This window comes from Myodes glareolus, chromosome 20 (assembly GCF_982192425.1).
Source record: "Myodes glareolus chromosome 20, mMyoGla1.1, whole genome shotgun sequence".
Taxonomy (NCBI): Eukaryota; Metazoa; Chordata; class Mammalia; order Rodentia; family Cricetidae; genus Myodes; species Myodes glareolus.
The window spans coordinates 32,671,212-32,692,852 of record NC_142045.1 but is presented as its reverse complement, the minus strand read 5'-3'; the positions used below and the strand labels follow the sequence as shown (position 1 = coordinate 32,692,852).

The window sequence follows — 21,641 nt, the reverse complement described above, 5'->3', positions numbered from 1 at the left end:
TAGTGGTCTGGACTAGAGAGATGCTTGAGACAAGGAGGAATTAGCCTCTACATAGTTTTAACCTTTGTGAGAACCTGCTTTTCTTTAGATGCCCCCCTTTTAAACAGAAGAATTCCACGTAGGAAAGAAGAGTGGAATGCAACAGCAACAGGAAATCAGGAGCTGTCTTTTTTTTGGACACATTCAAAACCCTAATACTCATCTTCAAGTCTGAGGCATCCTATTCATTAAAAGAAAATGCCATCCATATTTCTCTTAAAAGAGAAAGCAAATTAGAAAACCAAGCGAGGAAACGTTTTCTTCTGTTCCGTAAGACGAAAAGGATCATTATCTTTGTACCTTTGGCCCTGCTGAGCCTATATTAGATATCCAGATCTGGGAGTTCGCACTGGGAAAAATGAGGTGCAGGTGGGAGCAGGCTGATGGCACAGAAGCAGGAAGCTTAAAGGACCCGGGGCGGGGGTGGGGGTTGGGTGGAGGCTGTGCCCCGGGGGAGAGGAGGGGCTGTGCCCCAACTCTTGGGTCTGATCTCCTTTTTCGATTTCACTCAACACCTCATCGCTTCCATTCTAAATAAAAAGAACTAAGCAACCAGTTGAACTTAATTAGGGGTAATAAAGTGCCACGGTCTCTAAACGCTCTCCTGACCCTTTGGCCACCACTCCGGTTCTCAGGGGGACAGTGAGATTCCCGCGGCTGGAAAGCGGTTCCCACAGAGGGCTTCAGATCCGAGGCGCTACTGGATCTGTGTGCCTGTGCAACTGTAGTGTCTTCTCCCCCGAGCCGCACCTCTTCTGGGTTCAGGATGACTGGCAGCTGGGGGCTGGACCGAACCGCAGAGTCTTAGCTCGCAGGTGTGCAAAAGGGTAACGTGGGAAGGGGGCGCGGGGGACCGGGAGCCGCAGAGCCATCATTGGTCTTCACTGTAGGATCTTCTGGGGCGGCCCGGACAGATGCCAGCTTAAGAAAACATTCCTCCAAAACAAACCCCACCGACTTCCCCGGAGCTCCGCGAAGACGCGTGGGCGGAGCGGGCTTAGTGGAATCCACGAGGCGCCCCGCCGCCCACGTCGCGTCCGGGAGCGCGCAGCGGCCCCGCGCCACCCCTCGAGTCGGGGTTTGGGCTCCGAGGAGTACTCGTTTGCACTCTGTAGTAAACAAAAGTATGGTCGCCGCCTCCTCGCTGGTTTGCCTCCGAACAACCCGAACTCTGCGAGGCGAGAGACTCAGAAACACTTGAAAATTACAGAAAAATAATAACGGAGATTGAAAATAAAAAAGTGTGTGAGAAAGAAAAACACCCCACTACCCCCCACCAACCCACTGCCGCCTCCCGAGGGAAAGCTGTGCCCGCCCAGGCCCGCGCTCATTGGCTAGCTGGGCGGAGACGTGGCGCGTCCATTGGCCGCGCTGGCTGTCAGTCAGGGGCGGGTCGGCGCGCGCGCCGCCGCGGGCGGGGAGGCTCTGCAGATCCCGTAAGTCGGGAGGCTGCGGAGTCGCTGCAGTCCCTGCCACCGCCACATTCAACAGGCAGCAGCGCCGCCGTCGCGCGGCCGCGGGGAGAAGGAGCGAGCGGCCCGCGGCGTCTGCCCGTCTGCTCTTGCGTCCGCGGCCCTGTCAGTAGGAGCGTGGCGCCCGAGCTGCCGGGCCCCGCGGCCTGGTCCGTGTCCCGTCCAAGCCACGAACTCGGAGGATCCTGGACCCGCGGTGGCCCAGCAGCGAAGTTAAGTTCTGGGCGCGTCCGTCCGCCGCGCCGCGCCTCGCTCCGGCGTGCGTCCGCTGACCGCGGCCCCCCAATCTCGGAGCGACTCTCCGGTCGCCCCGCTCCGCGCCCCAGGTGGCCGCGACGCCCGGTTCTTTCTGCTGGTGGGGGAGGGGCGGGGGTCACCATGGCCGAAGCGCCCCAGGTGGTGGAGACCGACCCGGACTTCGAGCCGCTGCCCCGGCAGCGCTCCTGCACCTGGCCGTTGCCCAGGCCGGAGTTTAACCAGTCCAACTCGACCACCTCCAGCCCGGCGCCGTCGGGCGGCGCGGCCACCAACCCCGACGCCACGGCGACCCTGGCCTCGGCGTCCGCTGTCAGCACCGACTTCATGAGCAACCTGAGCCTGCTGGAGGAGAGCGAGGACTTCCCGCGGGCGCCCGGCTGCGTGGCTGTGGCGGCCGCGGCTGCTGCCAGCAGGGGCCTGTGCGGGGACTTCCAGGGCCCCGAGGCGGGCTGCGTGCACCCGGCGCCGCCGCAGCAACCCCCGCCGACCGGACCGCTGGCGCAACCACCACCCGTGCCCCCCGCCGCCGCCGGGCCACTCGCGGGACAGCCGCGCAAGAGCAGTTCGTCGCGTCGCAACGCGTGGGGCAACCTGTCGTACGCCGACCTCATCACCAAGGCCATCGAGAGCTCGGCCGAGAAGAGGCTCACCCTGTCGCAGATCTACGAGTGGATGGTGAAGAGCGTGCCCTACTTCAAGGATAAGGGCGACAGCAACAGCTCGGCCGGCTGGAAGGTGAGCGGCCTCTCGGGGTGGCCCTGGGGGGACGTGGTGGGGCGGGCGGGAGGATCGGCGGTGTGGGTTTGCGGGTCCCGGAAATGGCAGGGCGTGCGCGGGGAGAGCGGGTGTGAAATGGCAGGTGTGCTGGGGACTCCTCCGAGATCTGGAGCTTTGGACTGGGTGCACGCGAGGGAGTTCGAAACGGGACCCGGAAAGGGCTTGTTTGGGCACCAAGTGCAGCGCCAGAGCAGGCGTGAAAGTTAGCTAGTTGTCGGAGCGAGGGGTTCACTTCGAAGGGCTCCCCACTTGCCACCCCGGACCTGCGAGGGTTCGGGCGGCTGCTCTCCGCCCACACGCGCACCCACTCTCCCAGCTTTTGGCGGTCAAGATTCCCCCGGACCCGCCAACCGAGGTCTGTGCTGGAGTCCAGGCGACATCCCGCTTCACATACACGCACCCTTCGGGGCTCCGGCTGCCGGTGGACTGGCTAAAAGACGCGCAGCTGGCAGAGCTAGGTGCAGGCCCGCAGCAGCCGAAGGTTCCCGTGGCCGGAGCAGATTTGGTTTTTAATCCAAAGTAGCTTGAGCAGGTGGTCGAGCGTGCCCACTCACTGGGTAGGGTGTCTGACCCGTGCAAGTGGGCGGCCACGGTTTTTAGGCTCTGGGCAACCTAAAGTTCAAGTGTGACCCTTGGCCGGGGCGGGAGGCGGCGGGGAGGGAGGGACCGCGTGCACAGGAAGCTAGGGCCTTTTTAAAGGGCCAGTGCCTCCAGCCTGGGAGGCCACACTGGCACTCGGGGAAGTGCTTCCACAGTTGGTCTTGCTTGCGGAGGGGCGCTTTTAATTGGAAGCGCCGAAGCTGCAACGCGTGACTAGATTATGCATGGGTGTTTGTGAGTGCGTCCTCTAACCGTAAAGCTTGGGGCGACCCACGAGGGGCAAGGCTGGGAGCTTTGAGTAAGTATTTGTTGAAAGTCTTAAGTGGGGTGCTCGCTTATCGAGTTGGCAAAGACGGTCTGCCTCGAAGGAGGGTTGCAGATTTATAGATTTAGGTGCTCGTCGTCCTTGTTTACCTTTCTGAAGGTGGTTGGGAGGGGACTCTGGAGTTGGGACTGCAAAGTCCCTACCTGGTGGTGGGTGGTGATGTAAGGGCCTGAGGCCTTTTGGAGGAGAGAATTGAGATGTTGCTCAGGTGGTCACCCCTGACTGACAGTGTCTCGGCGGCGGCACAGGTGGAACGTAGATCTTAAGATTCTCCAGTTCAACGCAGCAGCTTTTAGCTTTTCTCCTTCCTGGTCTTGACTGTACAGCCTAGCAGAGATTGTTACAGCAAGGTGGTTTCACGTACATCCCTGTGGTTAAAGGATCTAAAAGGTCAAGTTACTCACATCTTAGGAAAGTTCTTAGAGAAAGAGCCAGGGTGGTTTTATTTTTGCCACACTGTTTTAAAGGTATATACTATGTCTGACATGTGGTATTCTTACCAAGTGTTCCAAAAAGTAAAATACCAATTTCTCATATTGTAATTCACAAAAATAGAGGTTCTCTATAAGATCCAATTTGACACAAGTTTTTGAGCGCTTTAATCATCTGTGGAACTTAAGCTGTTACATGAAGCATTTGTCCTTAAAATAAAGCAACAACGACAAAGCCTAAAACCCTTTGGACACCTGAAGTACAGTGTGTACTTACGTGTTTGGAAAGGGATACAACCTTCTTCAGTTTGTTTGAGTGCCTTTAAAGATAAAGTCAGTGTTTGGGGGTATTTTTAGTTTGTCTTTCAAATGGCTTTATGAAGATACTCTTCAACTAGAACTATACCTTAATTTTAAAAATTAGTTTTTAGAAAAATAGAGTTCTGGGTCATATTTTTAAAGCTATTTTATTTTCATCCTTTTGATTTCTTAATAATTCAAGTGTAACTATTTATGTGTTTTTAATTTTTTTTCATTGGAGCCAAGAAACTTAAGCCTGAAGTGAGGGTTCTTCAGAAGTGGAGGTCTAGCCACTGTTGCTTGATCAACTAGCAAGTTTTGGGGTGGAGGAGCAAGTCACCACATTTTCAAAGGAGTAGATGCTTGACTGTAAGAAGTCTGTTGGTGTGCCCTAAACTGTAGCCAGTGTGTTTTCAATCTTAGTAAAGGGGTATTTTAAGAAGAAACCTGAACCGTTGTAACTCAGAACTAGTCTTCTGGTTAAAGCTTTCATAAGATTCAGTTGTGATACTTGTTAAAACCAAGTTTCACTCTCAGATCTGAAAGATAACCCTGAAAATTCATAAAAGGAAGAAATTATATTATGACTTAAAATCCGATTCTAAGATGCAAATCGAGCAAAACTTAACTGTTGTAGTGCCATGGAGAAGCAGCTCTGGAGCAGAGTATTTCCTCTGATGAGCTGCTGAGAATTAGGCCAAATCATTAATTAAACTGTGCTTTGTGATACACTTCCTGGGACTTCCCTGAGAATTCGAAAGTCTTTTACAAAGGACAGAATAACTGGAAAGTTGTTAGTGTCCAAAAATTTAATTTTAGAAATCAGGACATAGTTCAGTTGGTAGAATGGTTTCCTAGCATGCAGGAGATTCTGGGTTCACTCCCTAGCACTGTAGAAACAGGTTGTGGTGGCACAGGCTATTTTTCTAGCGCTTGTCTGTAGTTCCCAGGTAAACAGGGAAATGGTGTATATTTGTATATACAGGTCAAACATTTTTGGAGAATAAATTACAAATTTAAAACAAGGCATAGTGAAACATGCCTGATATATTGCATTCAGAAATTGGAGATAAGAGATCATAAGTTAAAAATCATCCCTAGTTCTATAGTGCAATCTGGGCCACCTGAGTCAAAGAAAATGAAAGAAAAAAACCTTTTACTGTTTAGTCAAGCATTGAGCATATACTTTTCCTGTTTGTGGACATGGTGTGTAAGTAACATCTGTCTGTGCGAGCACACATTGTCAGCTGGTATGCCTGGAATGGGAGGTCTTCCTCAGTCCCTACCGCAGGTCTCAATAGGGTCTCTTCCTGTGGCGCTTAGGGACTTGGCCAGACTGGCTTGAAATGAGCTCCAGGGGGTCAGCCTCAGGCTCCCGTGGCAAGCACTTCAGAGCCCTCTCCCCCAGCATTTTATCTTTTTAACGACTGGAACTACCATAAGTAACACACAAGTGGAACTTAACACTTGGAAAACCCAGAGTCTTTTAAATAGCACAGTATTTGTAAACAATGAAACTTCATTTCCATGACCTGTTTCCTCGCTTAGACTCTCTAAAGCCTGGGAAGTAGCATTGTGAGCACATGGTGTTTTTTTTTTGTTGTTGTTTTTTGTTTTTTTTAAAGTGGCGGTTTTGAGTTGACTCTTGTTTTGGTGGAACACTTAAAACATGCTTTAGGGCTGGGGGCTCAGACTGCAGTGTGCTTGCCCAGCATGCAGGAGAGCCTTGGTTTATTCCTGTGTGCAGCGCGTGCTGGTGCTCACAGCATTCGCCAGAACGTTGGGAAGTGGAGGCAGGAGAATACGAAGTTCAAGGTCATTCTTGGCCAGATAGTTCCCCTGAAGTATCTGAGACACTGCTTCAGCAACAACAAAATTACTTGACTTTAACATTTAAGATTTATTAAAGAAGGATGTAGTTTTTTTTAAAGTGAAATAGCAGCTCACTACTTGTTAATTTTGAGTGAAATTTCTTTAATTTTATCAATAAAATGATAGTGTATTTTAATGTCTTCAGATTTGAGTTTAGTCTTTTCATCTATAGGTGAGTAGCTGCAGCCATCTGACTGGAGGGTAGCTGTTGTATTGTGCACACATACCTATGGCTTAAGAGAGCCCGTCTTTCTGAGACGGAGGAGAGGACTTCATGGTACTTTCCCTGTTTCATTGTGTCTGTGTGTGCACCGTGTGTAGACATTCTTGGAAGTCAGAAGAGGTGTTGGATACCCTGGAGTTACAGGTGGTTTGTGAGCCATGATGTCGGTACTGGTCACAGACCTACAAAAGTGGCGATTGCTCTTAACCTCTGACCCCACCTACCCAGCTCCTATTTCTAGTGTCTGGTGCTTTTTCCTTTTGTAGTCACTGAGGTTGTTACCTTAAAACCGCTTTTATACTCAGACAAAACCGTCAGCCCTGCAATATGCCGGCTACCTGGGAACATGAAGAGAATGGGGGTGGGCTCGGAGACAGTGAGGGTGTGTGTGTGTGTGTGTGTGCTATTAAATGCTAAAACACATTTTAGAGATTTGAGTCCTGTGTGGTAGCCCCACGTGGGACACCATAGCAAGAGGACTGAATTTGACCCACGCTTTATAGCAAGCTCCCCCTCCCTCAAGTCTCCACAACGGAAAATAGATGCCAAATCTGAAAAATAGAAGATTATTATTACACTTTTTCTCAGCAGGAAGGATCTTCCATGTTTGTTGCATAAGGATTTTTCATACATGCGTATGTTTTGATCAAATCTGCCTTCCGTTCCCTCTCCTCTAGCTCTTCCCTCACTGTCCGCAACACCTCTACCCTCCTCACTTCATGTGCTGTGGTGTTAAATGCACTGAGACTACTTAATGCTGTCTGTACGTGGGTGGGTGTAAGACTCCTTCCCCTGTGGTCGTCAGCTGTCAAAAGCTCCTCAGCCACTCCCACAGCCCCTGCGGTTTTGGTTGGCTTGACCTTGTGCAGGTCTTAGCCTTGTAGTCCTAGCCACTGTGAGTTCATGTGTGCCCTGTCATGCCCAACAAATACTGTTTTGCTGTAGATGGCATTACCTGTGGCTCTTTAGATCTTTCTGCCCCTTCTTCTGAGATGTCTCTTGAGACTTGGAGGTGCTGGTGGTGATGGGGTTTAGAGGTCCCATTTAGAGCTGAGCATTCCAGAGTCTTATTCTCTGCACATTGAATAGTTGTGACTCTTTGCGATCTACTGCTAAAAGAGGCTACTGTGGTGAGTGTGCAGAAGTGAACTAATCTGTGGTTATTAAGATAACTTTAGGGGACCTTCAGTATGCTCATTTAGCATAATAATTCTAGATTCTCTCCTAGAGTTTATAACCTAGCCAGCCCTGGGGTTTGGCCCACTAAATAGTACCAGACATGCGTTTCATTTTGAGAAGTGAGCTTTAAATCCGCTTAGAAAGTGGTCGGCTACTCCCATACCGTTTGTGCCATTGCCGCACCCGTGGGCCTGATCTTGCCAGGATGACCACTGCTGTAGCTTTCTGGATTCACAGCTGGGTGTGAATGTGGATGATCTTTCTCCTTAATAGCGTATAGACCCTTCCAGCCCTATGAAGACTAACTTGATTTCTCTACACCCTGTGACTTAGATATGTAGTGTTTTTAGCAACAGCGTCTTACTGTCAAGTTCTTGGTGGTAATTAAGAGCAGTGGGAGTAGCTGTAGTCTCTTGTTTGAGTGGGAGGAGAGTTTATGGTACCCTGCTGACCAGCAATTTTAAATGAGGTAGTCCGTACCTGGGTTTCTTACTCGATAGCCTGTGGGATCTAGAACAAGCATGTGCCACCCTCCCCTGTTATAGGGTGGTAATATCATTTAAATGCTTTTTATATGTATACGACATATTCATATATTAGGAAACATCTATAATAATTTCTGTATGACTTTCAAATGGCTTTTCTGTTAATTATCCCTCCTCATGCTCCCTCCTTCCTTGCCCTCCCACCCCCACCTCATTTATTCCTCCCATTAATTCACTTTCTGCCCTCATGCATCTAAGTTCTGTTCCCTTCTCTTAAATCGTCCATGACCCCTGACTAGTTTCCCCATTTCCTTAATTTCCAATTTAAACACACATATCTAAAGATTTACAACTAGCCATCACATATGAAAGAGAACATTCAGTGTTTGTCTTTCTGTGTCTGGGTTATTTCTCTCAAAATGATTATTTCCAGGTTCATCCATTTACCTGTGGATTTCATAATTTAATTTTTATTTCTAGCTGAATGATACTTCATTGTGTGTTTGCATCACTTCTCGGTGATGGATGTTCCGGCTGCTTTTGTTTCCTAGGCATTGTGAATAGAGCAGCAAATGTCTCTAGTAAGCCATAGACTGCTGGAGAACAAGGCCAAAACTCGGATAGCAAGATTAGATGTGGTGGCTCTATTTCTAGCTTTCTGAGGAAGCACTACACACATGGCCATGGTTCATGTTCCAGTTTGTAATCCATTTTCCTTTTTAAGACAGTGTCTCACTATATATCCCTGATTGACCTGGAACTATGTAGACCAGGCTGGCTTCCAACTCATGCATTTCACCTGCCTCTGCGTCCCAAGTGCTGGGACTAAAGCTGTGCACCTAACACCCAGCTGTAGTACACACTGTCATTATGCATGCTAATGTTTGTAATCAATATGTTAACATTTATAATTAATATGCATGCTAACATTTATATTTTTCATTTTGGTTATTTGATTGAAGTAAGAAAAATCTCTAAAAGTAGTTTTAATTTGCATTCCCTGATGGCTAAGGGTGTTGTACATTTTGAAAAACTGTTTCTGAGCCATCTGTATTTCTTCTTCTGAGAACTCTGTTTAGCTCCATGCCCCAGCTTTTAATTGTGTTTTGTTTTTGTGTTTAGGATTTTTGGGGGGTTATTGTTTGGTTGGGTTTTTGTTGTTTATCTTTTGCGTTCTTTGTATATTCTAAACACTGACCCTATGTTAGTTTTATAGCTGTTAAACACCCCCCCCCCCCATTTCTTGGGTTGCCTTTCTAGAATGATGGTGCCCATTGCTGTACACAATCCTTTTAGGTCATGAGATTCTGTGTATTAATTGTTGATCTTAATGCCGACACTTCTGGGAGTCTTGTTCAGAAAGTCTTTCCCAGGCCTGTAAATGGAAACATAGTCCCTACCTCCCTCTCTTAAGAAGTTCAGGGATCCAGTCTTATTTTGAGGGCCTTGATCTTTGGGAGTTGAGTTTTGAGTGGGCTAAGAGATGAGAGTCTGGGTTCATTTTTCTACATTTAGCTATCCAGTTTTCTTGAATGTGTACTTTTGACCTTTTTGTCAAAAATCAGTTGGCTGTAGGAGCATTCTGTTCTGGTTAGTGTGTCTGCCTGTCTGTGTGCCAGTACCCTGTAGCTCTGTATTATTGCTGGAAATCACACTTCCATGTTTTTATCACTAAGGAATGGTTTTGCTATCTTTGGGTCCTTTGTGTTTCTATGTGATTTTGAGATTATTTTTTCATTTTTTTTTTTTTTGTGAAGGTTGTTCTGAAATTTGGAATCAGTAGATTGCTTTAGGCAGAGTAGCAGTTTTCCTGTCAATCCTACTAGTCTGTGACTACAGGAGTCTGTTTTTTAAGTTAGTTACTTCATTTCTTTTAAAATTTCAGATTAGTGTAATGTAAGTTTTAGGTTTGTCCTTAGGATTCTCTGAACTTCCTCAGTATCTTTTATAGTGTATCCATTTTCACCTGTAATTGTATTAATTTTGGTCTTTTTGAATTTTGAGTAGTTAGGCTAAAGATTTCTTTATCTTCTATATCTTTTCAGACACCCAGTTCATTTCTTTGATTCTCTGTACTGATTCCTCCCTCCCCCCAACATGCACACAGGGTTTCTCTGAGTAGCTCTGTTCTGGGACTCACTCTGTAGACCAGGCTGGTCTTGAACTCCCAGAGATCCATCCACCCACCTCTGCCTTCCAAGTGCTAGGCTAGAATTAAAGACGTGTGTCACCTCCGCCTGATTGTTCCTATGCTTTTTAGAGTTGCTTTATGTCTTCATGTGATTGATTTTGAAGGACGCTTCATGGACTGCAGAGAACAATATGTATTCACAATGGTTGCGTTTCTGTTGCTGTGGAAATGTCATGGCAAAGGGAAATGAAGGAAGGTAGGGTTTTGTTTTGGTCAGTTTTTTATCAACATGATACAAACTGGGGTCATCCTCAAAAAAGGATCCTCAACTGAGAAAATGCCTCCATCAGATTGGCTTATAAGCAAGTCGGTGGGTGTGTTTCCTTGTTACTGTTTGATGTGGGAAGGCCCAGCCCACTGTGGGTGCCGCATGTCTTGGTTGTCTTCGCTTCAGTTCCTTCCTCCAGGTTCCTGTCTTCAGTCCCTGCCTTGTCTGCTCTCAGTTGACTTCACTGGGGTAGAAACTAAGACCTGTTTGCTTTGGCCTTCAATGGCAGGAGGGTAAAGTTGATCGTGGCAGGAAAGGAAAGGCAGCCATTTGGGAAAAGCTAGTGTTTCAGGACCAAGCAGGAAGCTGCTTGATGACATTTTTCATCTACAAACAGGAAGAAAGAACAGGGGGAGGGGTAAAGCATGAACCTTCAAAGCACACCCCTGGTAACATTCCCCCAGAAAACTCCTGCCTCCTAAGGTTCCATAGCCTCCCCAGTCCACCAGCTGAGAACTGTCTTAGTCACCGAGAGACAGACAGACACTGGACCTGGCATTGGGCTTCTGAAATCTAAGCCTAGCTACAGTGACAGTACTCTTTCAACAAGGCCACACCTACTCCAACAAGGCCACACCTACTCCAACAAGGCTGTACTTTCCTAACCCTTCTAAACCTTCCTAACAGTTTTACTCCCCGGTGAAATAAATGAGCCTGTGGAGTCCATTCTCATTCAGATCACCACAGGGACCAAGTGTTTAAACACAGGGACATTTCTCATGCAGAAAAACCACATTATTCCTTAATTTTTGGACAGAGTGTTTTGTAGATGTCTGTTAGGTCTATTTGCTACGTGGTGTTATTTAATGTTTCTTGGTTTAGTTTTTGTCTAGATAGCCTTTTTATTGGTATGAATGGGATATTGAAGTCACCCACAGTCACTGTGTTGAAGATTAATCCGTAGTTTTAGATAAGTCCTGTGTTTTATGGAGTATGGAGGTGTTGGGTTAACACGTGTCTAGAATTGTAGGATCTTTTTGGCAGATTGTTCCTTCAGAGACTATGAAGTGACCTCCCTTATCACTTCTGATTAGTTTTCATAAAATAATTGCCTGCCTTTATTTAGTTCTGCTTGCTTGAAATACACACACACACACACACGGCTCATTTTCTAATCTAATCTAGTCTGTATCTTTTATTGTGGAGTTGGAACAATTAATACCAAGAGTTATTATTGACAGATGTGTATTAACTTCTGTTATATTGATGATTTTATAGTGTTTTCTCAGACCTCTTTTAAGTGTACTGGCATTGTCTGTTCCCTGTGAATTCTTGGGTATGTTTGTCCTCTTCAGACCTAAGTATCCCCTGGAGAGCTGGCTTAGTGGTCAAATTCCTTTAGTCCATTTCTTCATGGAAAGTTTTAATTTTTCTTTCAATTTTAACAGATAGCTTTGCTGAGTATTACAACAGATAGTTAATTGCTGAGGATCATTCAGAGCTTGGAATACGATTTTCCAGGCCTTGCTGACTTTAGAAGCTTCTGTTAGGTAACCAGGTGTTAGCCCAACGGGCCTGCCTTTGTAAGTGACTTAACCTTTCTGTCTCGCAGCTGTCAGGACATTTCTTCATTCTGTGCTTCTAGTGTTTTGGTTACGTCTAGGAGTTTCTTTTCGGGTCCTGTCCATTTGGTGTACCTGGATGGGCATCTCTTTCTCTAGAGCTGGGAAATTTTCTTTTATGATTTACTGAACTGTTTCTATTCTTGTAATTTGATGGTTAAGTGTTTCCATGTCATCCCAAAGCTTTCCCATGATCTCTCCTTAGCTTTTCAAATTGTGTTTTACATTTCTCACTGACTTTTACTGAGTGATCCAATTTCTCTCCTTTGTTTCTAGCTCCACCTCTGTTTTCCACATGATCCGTTTTGTTGGCGAGTCTTTCTACTGAAATTTTGTTTTCAACTTTAATTTTCAGCATTAGTTCAGTGTGGGTTTTCATCAGCAATTCTAGCTGTGTTTTTATTTTAAGTTGCCTTCCTTATTTCACTTACCCTCCCGTCCCCCCGGAGTATATTCAAGTCTTCTTTGACTTGTTTAAACATAATTATAATAATTTTTAAAATTATTTAGAAGTTTTTCCAGGTGGCTTCTTATTATGAACCATTATTATAGGATTCATAGCTTTTTGTTTTATTGGTTTTCAAGATAGGGTTTCTCTATAGCCCTGACTGTCCTGGAACTGGCTCTGTAGACCAGGCTGGCCTTGAACTCAGAGACCCTCCTGGGATTAAGGGCGCGTACCTCCACCCACTATGCAGAAGCTCTTTTATTATTGCTGTGTTCACCTGAACAGTGTGCACAGGAAATGTGTGTGTAAATGTGGGTTGTGCACACTAGCTCTCTGTAGTCAGAGTGTTCAAGAACCCACAGTGGTTCTGGGGATGGAGCTCAGCCCGTCAGGCTTCACGGCAAGCACTTTCACCCACTGAGTCATCCTCTGTTCTATGGTTTTGATTTTGTTGCAGATAGTGGGAATGGTGCAACTATTGAGGGGGCGTGGATGTTAGTCTTGTTAAGTAGCAAACATTTGAGTACTGATAATAAGGCCTTTTATTATTTTTTTGTTGTTGTTGTTTATTTTTTGACACCGGGGTTTTTTTTTTTGTAGCTTTGGAGCCTGACCTGGAACTAGCTCTCATAGACCAAGCTAACCCTGAACTCACAGAGATCTGCCTGCCTCTGCCTCCCTAGTGCTGGGATTAAAGGTGTGCGCCACCACCGCCTGGCTGGCATTTTGATTTAAATTTCATTTTAAATTTTAGAAAGTTGGAGTTGTTTGAGGTCTCCAAATGCTGAAAGGGGAGCAGCAAACAGACATTCTGTCGGACTTCATGCTTTACACACTGTATCTTGGTATCTGTATTATTGGGCTAGGCAAAGAGAACTCAGTGGCGTGGTAATGCTTTTTCTGTCTTTTGCTTGTAAACCCCTCGTGGTTTTGTTTGGCGGTTGGTTTTGGTCCTAGATTTACTTAGTTTATTTATGTCTGAGTATCTTGCCTGCATGTACCTGTGTACATTGTGCACGTGCCTAGTGCCAGAAGATGTGAGAAGACAGCATCAGACCCCTGGAACTGGAGCTGCTGAGTCCTGAACTGTGGTCCTCCTCAAGGACAAGTGCGCTTAACCACTGAGCCCTCTCTCCAGCCTCTAAAAGTAGATCTTAACCTCAAAACAGGGCCAGTTGACCCAAAATGATACCAGTTGACTAGATTAAATATGTTCAGAACAGCAGAGTAAGCCTGACGAGTGTGTGATGAACCAAATAGTTCATGCAGCACTGACTTCCTCGGTTAGGACTTGAACCCAGGACTTTGTTTATGCTGGGCAGGTACTCTAGCTTTTTTTTTTTTTTTTTGGAAGGGGGCGGGGGTGGTCTCACTAGTGGCCCAGGCTGGCACTGAACTTAAGATCCTCTGTCCTCCTCAGTATCTGGTGTTACATACAGCAGTGTACCATCAGGCCTGGCTGCAGTACAACTTTATTATGGCATAGCAAAAGGCCCATACATAAAAATCTATTAAAGCTGAGGAGCCATTTTAGATACAATGAAACTGCTTTAGTAGTGTGCTTATAGCAGTACTAGGAAATATTATTTTATTTGAAGATGCCCTGCTGGGGGATGGGAGAAGTTAAACACAAACCGAAGAGCCCACTGTTGGCAGGTTTTTATGTGTATGTTCCATGGAGAAAACAGTTTTTAGAACACACTGGTTACCGTACTTGTATGATGGTTATTATACCAGGCTAAGGGAATCAACTGATTTAAAAATTTTGAAATGATACGTAGGTTTTTAAATTTAGTGCAGTTCTGAATTTCAACCTAATTCCCCCACCCCACCCCGTTTATTTTGGAAGTAGAGAGATACTGTCAACTGTCTTTGACCTTTAATTTGTGTCTCTTCTTGACTGTAATTTGCAATGGGAAAAGTATAGGGTATTGTCTGCCTCGTGGAGGAAAGGTAGAAATCAGCTTGTAGATCTGGGGGGAGGGAATCTTTTCTTCTAAGATCCCTGTCACTTCCGACATCTTTAGGCGCGTTCTTTAATTGTTGGGATGAAAACACATCTGCATTTGTAGAGAATGGTACCTCTGCCATACTGTCTCCATCTACAACACACCACCCCTGAGAATTGCTGCAGTGTGCAGGAAGCTCAACTTGGCCGCCAATGGAAACCTTGAGGTTGCCCCTTTCTCACTGAGATTCAGTGTCAGTGACTTTCAATCTCTGGGAACCAAAACTCTACCTTGATGTATGATACTTGTCTTAATTACAGTGTGCCATTTGTGGCGTGAGTTAGGAACTGATCCTAATGACACATCTAGGACCTTAACAGCCGTGGAGAAACTGCCCATCTTCATCTGGTTAAAGTGAAGCTATGGTTAGGGGAAGAGTGGGAAGAAGGGAGGAGTCTGCTTTTAGTGTAATAAATGAAGAGATTTCCTGACTACATGGGTTTCTCCATTGCTGTTTGTTCCTCCCAAATCTGGAAAATAGGTCATGGTTTTGTGAATCTTTACTTGTATTAGACCAGGAACTTTCTAAGTATTGGATTTGAGAAAAAATATTTTTTCTGTTTACAGGCATATTTCTTCCCATTTTTAAGTTGTTAAAAGTACCATTTTGCCTTTGTGAAGTACCTTCATAATTGTGTTTCCCAGTTAAAACTTTGAGAAGGAATTAAATGACCCTGTTATCTAATCTCATAGTGGCTACCTATTGTATTAGCTATAGGAAGCGAATGATACCCAAGAAGTCAAATTCAGATCTTAAGCAAGGGAGGAGCCTAAGGAAGTAAGATAAGGGAGGGAGAGAGGGAAGGGACACTCGTTTAAATTATGTGGGAAGATAAGGGTTATCATTTCAGTGGCCCCAAGTTCAGGAGAGTTAGCTGAAGCCTAGAGGGCTCAGAGTTTTTCCTCTTTCTTTACTTTTCCTTTTCTCTGTTTCTCTTTTAAAACTACCCCCCCCCCTTAATTTGCTGTGGTTTTGACTACTTGCATGTGTGCAATACCTCCAGAGACCAGAGGAGGGCACTGGACCCCAGGGACTGGAGTTCCAGATGGTTGTGCGCCAACACGTGTGTGCTGGGAATTGAACTGAAGTCCTCTGCAGGAGCAGCTGGTGCTCCTAACTGTTGAGCCATCTCTCCTTCCCTCTGTTTCCATTTTTAAATCTAGAAAACTGTTGTTTCCTCCGTCAGTGGTTTACACTAGAAGCCTGCCATGCAAATGGCCAAGGGAAAATTCCTTGCCTGAGTAAACAATCTTCACACACGGGATCTTTTCTCTTTGTAGGGAGACACGGGTAAGAGCGATACAACACTACTACGCAGCTACACATTCTGCGTAGTACTAAGATTTCTAATCTAATTTGGGGAGAGAAATTACAGCAACACCCACTTCCTGAACTTACAAATAAATATTGTGTCTTCAAAACTTGAAGATGAAATCCTGTAAACATTTGTACAAGTGTCAAATACTTGAGACAATTTGGTTGCTTGGAGTCAAGGTCAAAGGAAATGGTTTGCACATGGTTTAACTGGAGACCTTATTTTGACAGATTCTTGAGTTAGTAATGGTCAAAACGTGTGTTTCTGTCTTGATTGAGAAAAGTTTTAGTCACTGTTCCATAGACTTAAATGTCAGGTTGTATACAGAATATCCAGAGAGATTTCTGTGCTCGGTCAGTGTAACTTTTTATCAGGGGTGATAACTCTTGCTACGAGGCTCCACTTGAGAATCATGACTGTCAAAGAATCAGACTCCATTTAACACAATCCCCAACAACTTTAAGGCAAGAGTTACAGTTGCCCCCCATGTGCATCTGGGAACTTTCTCTACAGGACTAATTCCTGAGAGGGTGGAGGGGGAGGACGGGGAAGGGATGCCGAGGAGAGGGACTCTGGCAGCACTTACTGAGGCTGTTTGTGTTCTGAATAGCTAGCTGGGTGAATCTCTAAATTTAATGGAAAATTTTACTCTCTGAATAGGTAGAGAAACCCTCATGAAATTTGCGTACAATGAATGAAAAGAAAAAAAGCCCCCGGTGTACCAGTTTTACAACCCCCTCACCCACATGTATGATCAACTGGGTCTCTTTCAGTCTCAGCATATTAGGATTTTAGCTTTCTTCTGGTGACCTGTCATGAGATTTGAATATATCAAATGTGAAAGACTCCTATGTAATTGGTGTGTGTGTTTGTGTGTGTGTATAGTACTTTCTTGGGATGAAATTGGTGAAATAGAATAAGTTCTGTAGACCTCAGGTTTGTATTGCTACAAAAAACCTTTCAGATTACTGTAGAATACTTTTCTGTTTGTTTAGAGAAAAGGTCTCCAGGCAGCACAGCCCTGGTTAGCTCTGACTTGCCGTGTAGGTTAGACTGGCTTCAGCTTGCCATAGTTCTCTTGCTTCTGCCTCCTGAGTGCTGGGTTATAGAAATATGTCATCACATCTGGTTAGAATTATTAATTTAAAGAAGCTTAATATTGGTTTATTGCTTTTGGGAGTTCTTTGCTGAAGTATTTGATCAAATTAAAATTTCTATAATTGGGCACATTTTGATACGATTGGAACATCTTGCCTTTTATATTGTTTTTGACAACATTGCTCATAGTAACCCTTCCATAACGCTCTATTTCAGTAATCCAGTGATGCTGCCTTAAGGTGCTTTTATATTTTCATTTTGAGACAGGGTCTGTCTCTGAGGTTGGGGTTGGCCCGGTATAGTCCAGACTAGCTGGGAACTCGTGATCTTCCTGTTTCGGTCTCAAGTAGAGGGATTAGACATGCCCCACCACTGCTGCCGTGACTGTTAACTGAGTACAGCCCTGATATTTGAAATGAAGTCACCTATACTTTCCCTTTGCCAGCTGTCCTGGTGTGTTGTGCCTACTTGTTTGTAACTTGTTGGGATTATTTCAGGACTCACCTAGAAAACTGATTTGGGTCAGAGTAGAGGCGTATGGGAGACTCTGGGTTGGATTCTCCAGGGTTTTATCTCTGAGGAGCCTTTTGCAGAAAAACTAACTTTGGTAGGGAACAGATACCTTGCCCTCTGAGGTTAGGTTGCTTTTGCTGTGACCTCAAACAAGCTGCAGCTATCTTTCTGCAAAGGTTTTCGGAGCATAATTGCACCAAAACCCACTGGAGGAGCCAAGCTGAGTGACTTGTTAGATGGTCTTTGAACGAATGGACTTGAGTGTTCCTAGGACGGCATACTGAAATGGCTTTAAAAACCTAATTAACCTTCTAGTTTTTCATCAGCGGAAAGCTTTTGAATGTACAGTTTCATCTTCTGTTTATGAATACATTTTAATGTTTTAGACAAATAGGGGACATAACTTTTGGTATCCTGTCTGGGAGTTTGATATCCTCAATTTAACTGGAATTCCCTCGTTTTGCTTCCTGTGTGGAACAGGATGGAGATTGGGGTGGGTGGGGAAATGAGTCTGGAATGCATGAAGACGGTATTAATGACGTTGCTGGGTGTGGTGAGTCGGCAAACATTATAGAAGTTTGAGATGAGGAAAATATTTGGTTAAGTGTAGAGCACGAAAATTCTGTAATTGTATTTGTTGTATTTGGGGTTTTTGTTGTTGTTGTTTGGAACGATTTTTTTTTTTAACTAGTTAGATTTTTGAAATCCTTGGACTGTTTTGCATCCATATACATTTGAACTGAAATTGAGGGCTGGAGAGGTGGCTCAGAGGTTAAGAGCACTGGCTGTTCCCAGAGTTCCTGAGTTCAATTCCCAGCAACCACATGGTGACTCACAACCATCTGTAATGAGATCTGGTGCCCTCTTCTGGCTTGTAGGCATACATGAGGCAGAACACTGTATACATAATAAATAAAAACATTAAATTAAATTTTAAAAAACGTGAAATTTGTCTTTTTTGCTGGTAGTTCTTCCAGACTATTGCCTGCCATAACAGTAGTTCAAGCTGAGGAAAGCTGTTCGCTGCTACACCACAGAATTATACCTGCTTCCTAAATTAATCAGAAGTACCATAAATAATGACTTGTTTTAAATTGTCCTAGAATTCAGATGTCCAGAAATTGAGACAAGCAGTTAAGCTAGAGTTCTACAGAAGGTACGGTTCTTCAGAATCCGTCCTATGGGGCATCAATAAGCCTGCTTTCTTTCTCTCAAAAGTAGATTTTATTTCATTTTCATTTATGTGCATTAGTGTTTTGTCTGCATTCATGCCTATGCGAGGTTGTCGAATCCCCTGGAAATGAAGTTACAGACAGTTGTGAACTGCCATGTGGGTGCTGGGAATTGAACCGGGGTCCAGTTCAGCCCGTGCTCTTAACCACTGAACCATCTCTCCAGCCCCATAGGATTGCTTTCTGGTTGTTACTTTTCCATTTTTCATCTTAGGCCAAGCCTGGTGGAAATGCAGGTTAGAGCAGGGCCATCTGTTTTGCTTTTAACTGCCTCCTCAATGTGGAATCTGAGTGAATTTGTAGTAAATGGAGTTTTCCCCTCCACTTTTCTGCCTCTTTGCTTTTTCATCTCCTTTATTTCTAATTTAAAGTATTTGATTTGAGTAAATTTCACATTGCTGATTGCTAGTGTAAGTTTATAGATGCTGTAACACCATTGCATTGACTCTCACCTTTGGGTATAGTCATTACATTATTAATAGAATTAATCCTGTTCAGAGGCAAGTAGAAGATTCGGTGTTTGACAGATTTTGGTGACTTCTCGGTGTTGATGTCACTTGTTTTCCAGTTCATAGTTTGTAGTTTAAGGGCTTTTAAGCTTTTTGACCTTTGTAATACAAATATGAAGTCCTGGAGTCTTAGCTTTAAAAAAAAGACATCTTGAGTAGACCACCTTACTCTCAAATTTGCTGTGTAGCCAAGGACGGCCTTGACCCCGTAAGGTGCTCGGATGACAAAGTGGGCCACCATGATGTCTTGAACAGATTTTTACTTTTTTCAGTAGACAGGTTCTCACTGGCTGTCCTGAAAAATCAGTATGCACCCCAGACTAGTCTTTACTCTGTTTTTTGTTTGTTTTCTTTTAGACAGGGTTTCTCTGTAGCTTTAGAGCCTGTTCTGGAACTTGCTCTAGAGACCAGGCTGGCCTTGAACTCACAGAGATCTGCCTGCTTCTGCCTCCTGAGTGCTGGGATTAAAGGCGTGCACCACCACTGCCTGACCTAGTACGGATCCTCCAGCTTTACCCTCCTTAGTGATTTCTTCCAGATGTGAGCCCACCACACTCCACTTGAACAGGATTGTATTTTATCAGTTTTTAAAGATTTAGTTTTATTTTTTTATGTGCACACATGTTTTGCCTTTGCACGCACACACGCTCGCACTGTGTGTCTGGTTCCCATAGAGGCCAAAAGAAGGCATTGGGCCTCTGGAATTGGAGTTACAGAAGATTGTCAGTTGTCATTTAGCCCTGGACACTGAACCTGGGACCTCTGTGTAAGCAGCAAGTGCTATTCACTGGACCATCTTGCCAGCTCTTTATTTTGTGTATATGTTCTTTAATTTGTTTGTAAACGGATTTTAAATCATTTGATACAGTATATCCTTTGTTTGGTTGGCCATTTGTAGGTTTTTGAGAATACCCTTTCTCCACACTATAATAATGAGAAAAACAAAACAAAACGCTGGGAGACATTTTCTTCAGTGGTGTAGTGGCTGGGAAGTTGCTTGTGCCTCCAGTAAATGAGCCCTCTCTTTGTTCATAAAAGAAAGATACTGAGGGCTTCAGTAGGTAATGGGTGTGTGTGTATGAGCAAGATACATGAATACATAGATGGAACTGTCCAAAAAATTAACCAAAACAGTAAACAAAAGAAAAAAATGTGTGTTACTACACTGGCTTATTTCTCTGTAATTTACCCCTTCTACACATCTTGCTTTGGATTAAGAAGCTGCATTGAATTAGCTTGTGGCTGATTTCCCATTAGAGGCATGAAGCCAACCCCTGAATTTTAGTCTCTCAACTAACCAGGCTGAAGTTGTAGAAGTTCCTTTGAGAGCTTAGTTTTATGTACTTGAATATTATTGCCAAAATGTAGGACCCCCAAATAGATTTTAAAAAAGAAATACAAAGTGAACTACAAAGAATAGTGTTGCCTGCCTTTACGTTTGGAAGTTTGTATTTTAATATCTGGCCTTAAAATTATGAGGCCATGGACTGGAGAAATTTCTTATGTTAGCAAAAGGAGGCAAAAGTGCAGGGAGTGCAGTGCCTGTGTGACCTGATGCATCATGCAGCACTTGCATGCACTTCTTCCTCCTCTCCCACCCTCTCTCTAGTGCATGCCTGAGAGTGTGTGTGAGTGCCAGGATCACAATCACGTGCCGCTCTGCCTGACCCATTTTTGTCTTCTCATGTCTTGAAGTTTCTTACCGTTTTGTTTGTATTTTGTTCTCACACGGTGGCTTCTGTCTGGTCTTCTTTCACCCCCCAGCCATTTTCCCTCCCCAAAGCCTTTTTAGTTTGTTTGTTTGGCTGGTTGGTTTTTTGGTTTTTCGAGACAGGATTTCTCTGTCTTCTGTCTTGCTTTGGACCCTGTCATGGATGTTACTCTTACATAAAGGTGGCCTCAAACTCCCAGAGATCTGCCTGCCTCTGCCTCCTGAGTGCTAGGATTAAAGGCGTGCGCCACGACTGCCCAGCTCTAGCATTTGTCTTTTATAATACCCTCAAGATCCTAACTGTGGCTGTGATTCTGTAGTAGATGTTAGGAGGCTTAGGCTCTGTTTCTGGATTGCTAGCCATAAAATTCTCACCCTGACAGTCATGTCATAACTGTACCAGCACCCTCGTCTGTAAAGTGGGGTTACTACTACTACTACTGAGAAATACTGTAGACAAGTTGAAATACTCCAAGAAAGAGTCTGTAATTACGTCATAGCATTAGTCAAAATGCTTGGCCTTAGAATTCAGTGGAACTGAGAGGCTACTGACTTTGTGATTCTGTGGAATACTTCAAAATATAAACAAACCAGAACCCAAAGAATAACCAAGACTATGCAGATATATCTTCATAATTCTGTAACAAGGAGGTTAAGGGTAGGTGCTATTGTGCCTTTGAAGGGTTTTGTTGTTGGAGACTTTTTGTTTTGTTTTTCGCAGATTATTTTTCTTAAGCTCATAGCAGTGTGCTGCAGTTACATTTATTTCATATGAGAAGTACAACCATATTTATTAAACTTGAGGTAAGGTGGTGGGTGGGGG

General features: G+C 44.7%; 1 protein-coding gene across 1 annotated transcript in view; it reads left to right on the top strand.

Moving 5' to 3' along the window:
• Positions 1 to 1,529: 1,529 nt before the first annotated feature.
• Foxo1 (forkhead box O1) overlaps positions 1,530 to 21,641 on the top strand; it is an 83,653-nt gene continuing 63,541 nt past the window's right edge. The window contains exon 1 of the mRNA XM_048424938.3: positions 1,530 to 2,504. Within this exon, the coding sequence (XP_048280895.2) occupies positions 1,890 to 2,504 (615 nt within the window). The 5' untranslated portion in view covers positions 1,530 to 1,889. The remainder of the gene's footprint in view (positions 2,505 to 21,641) is intronic.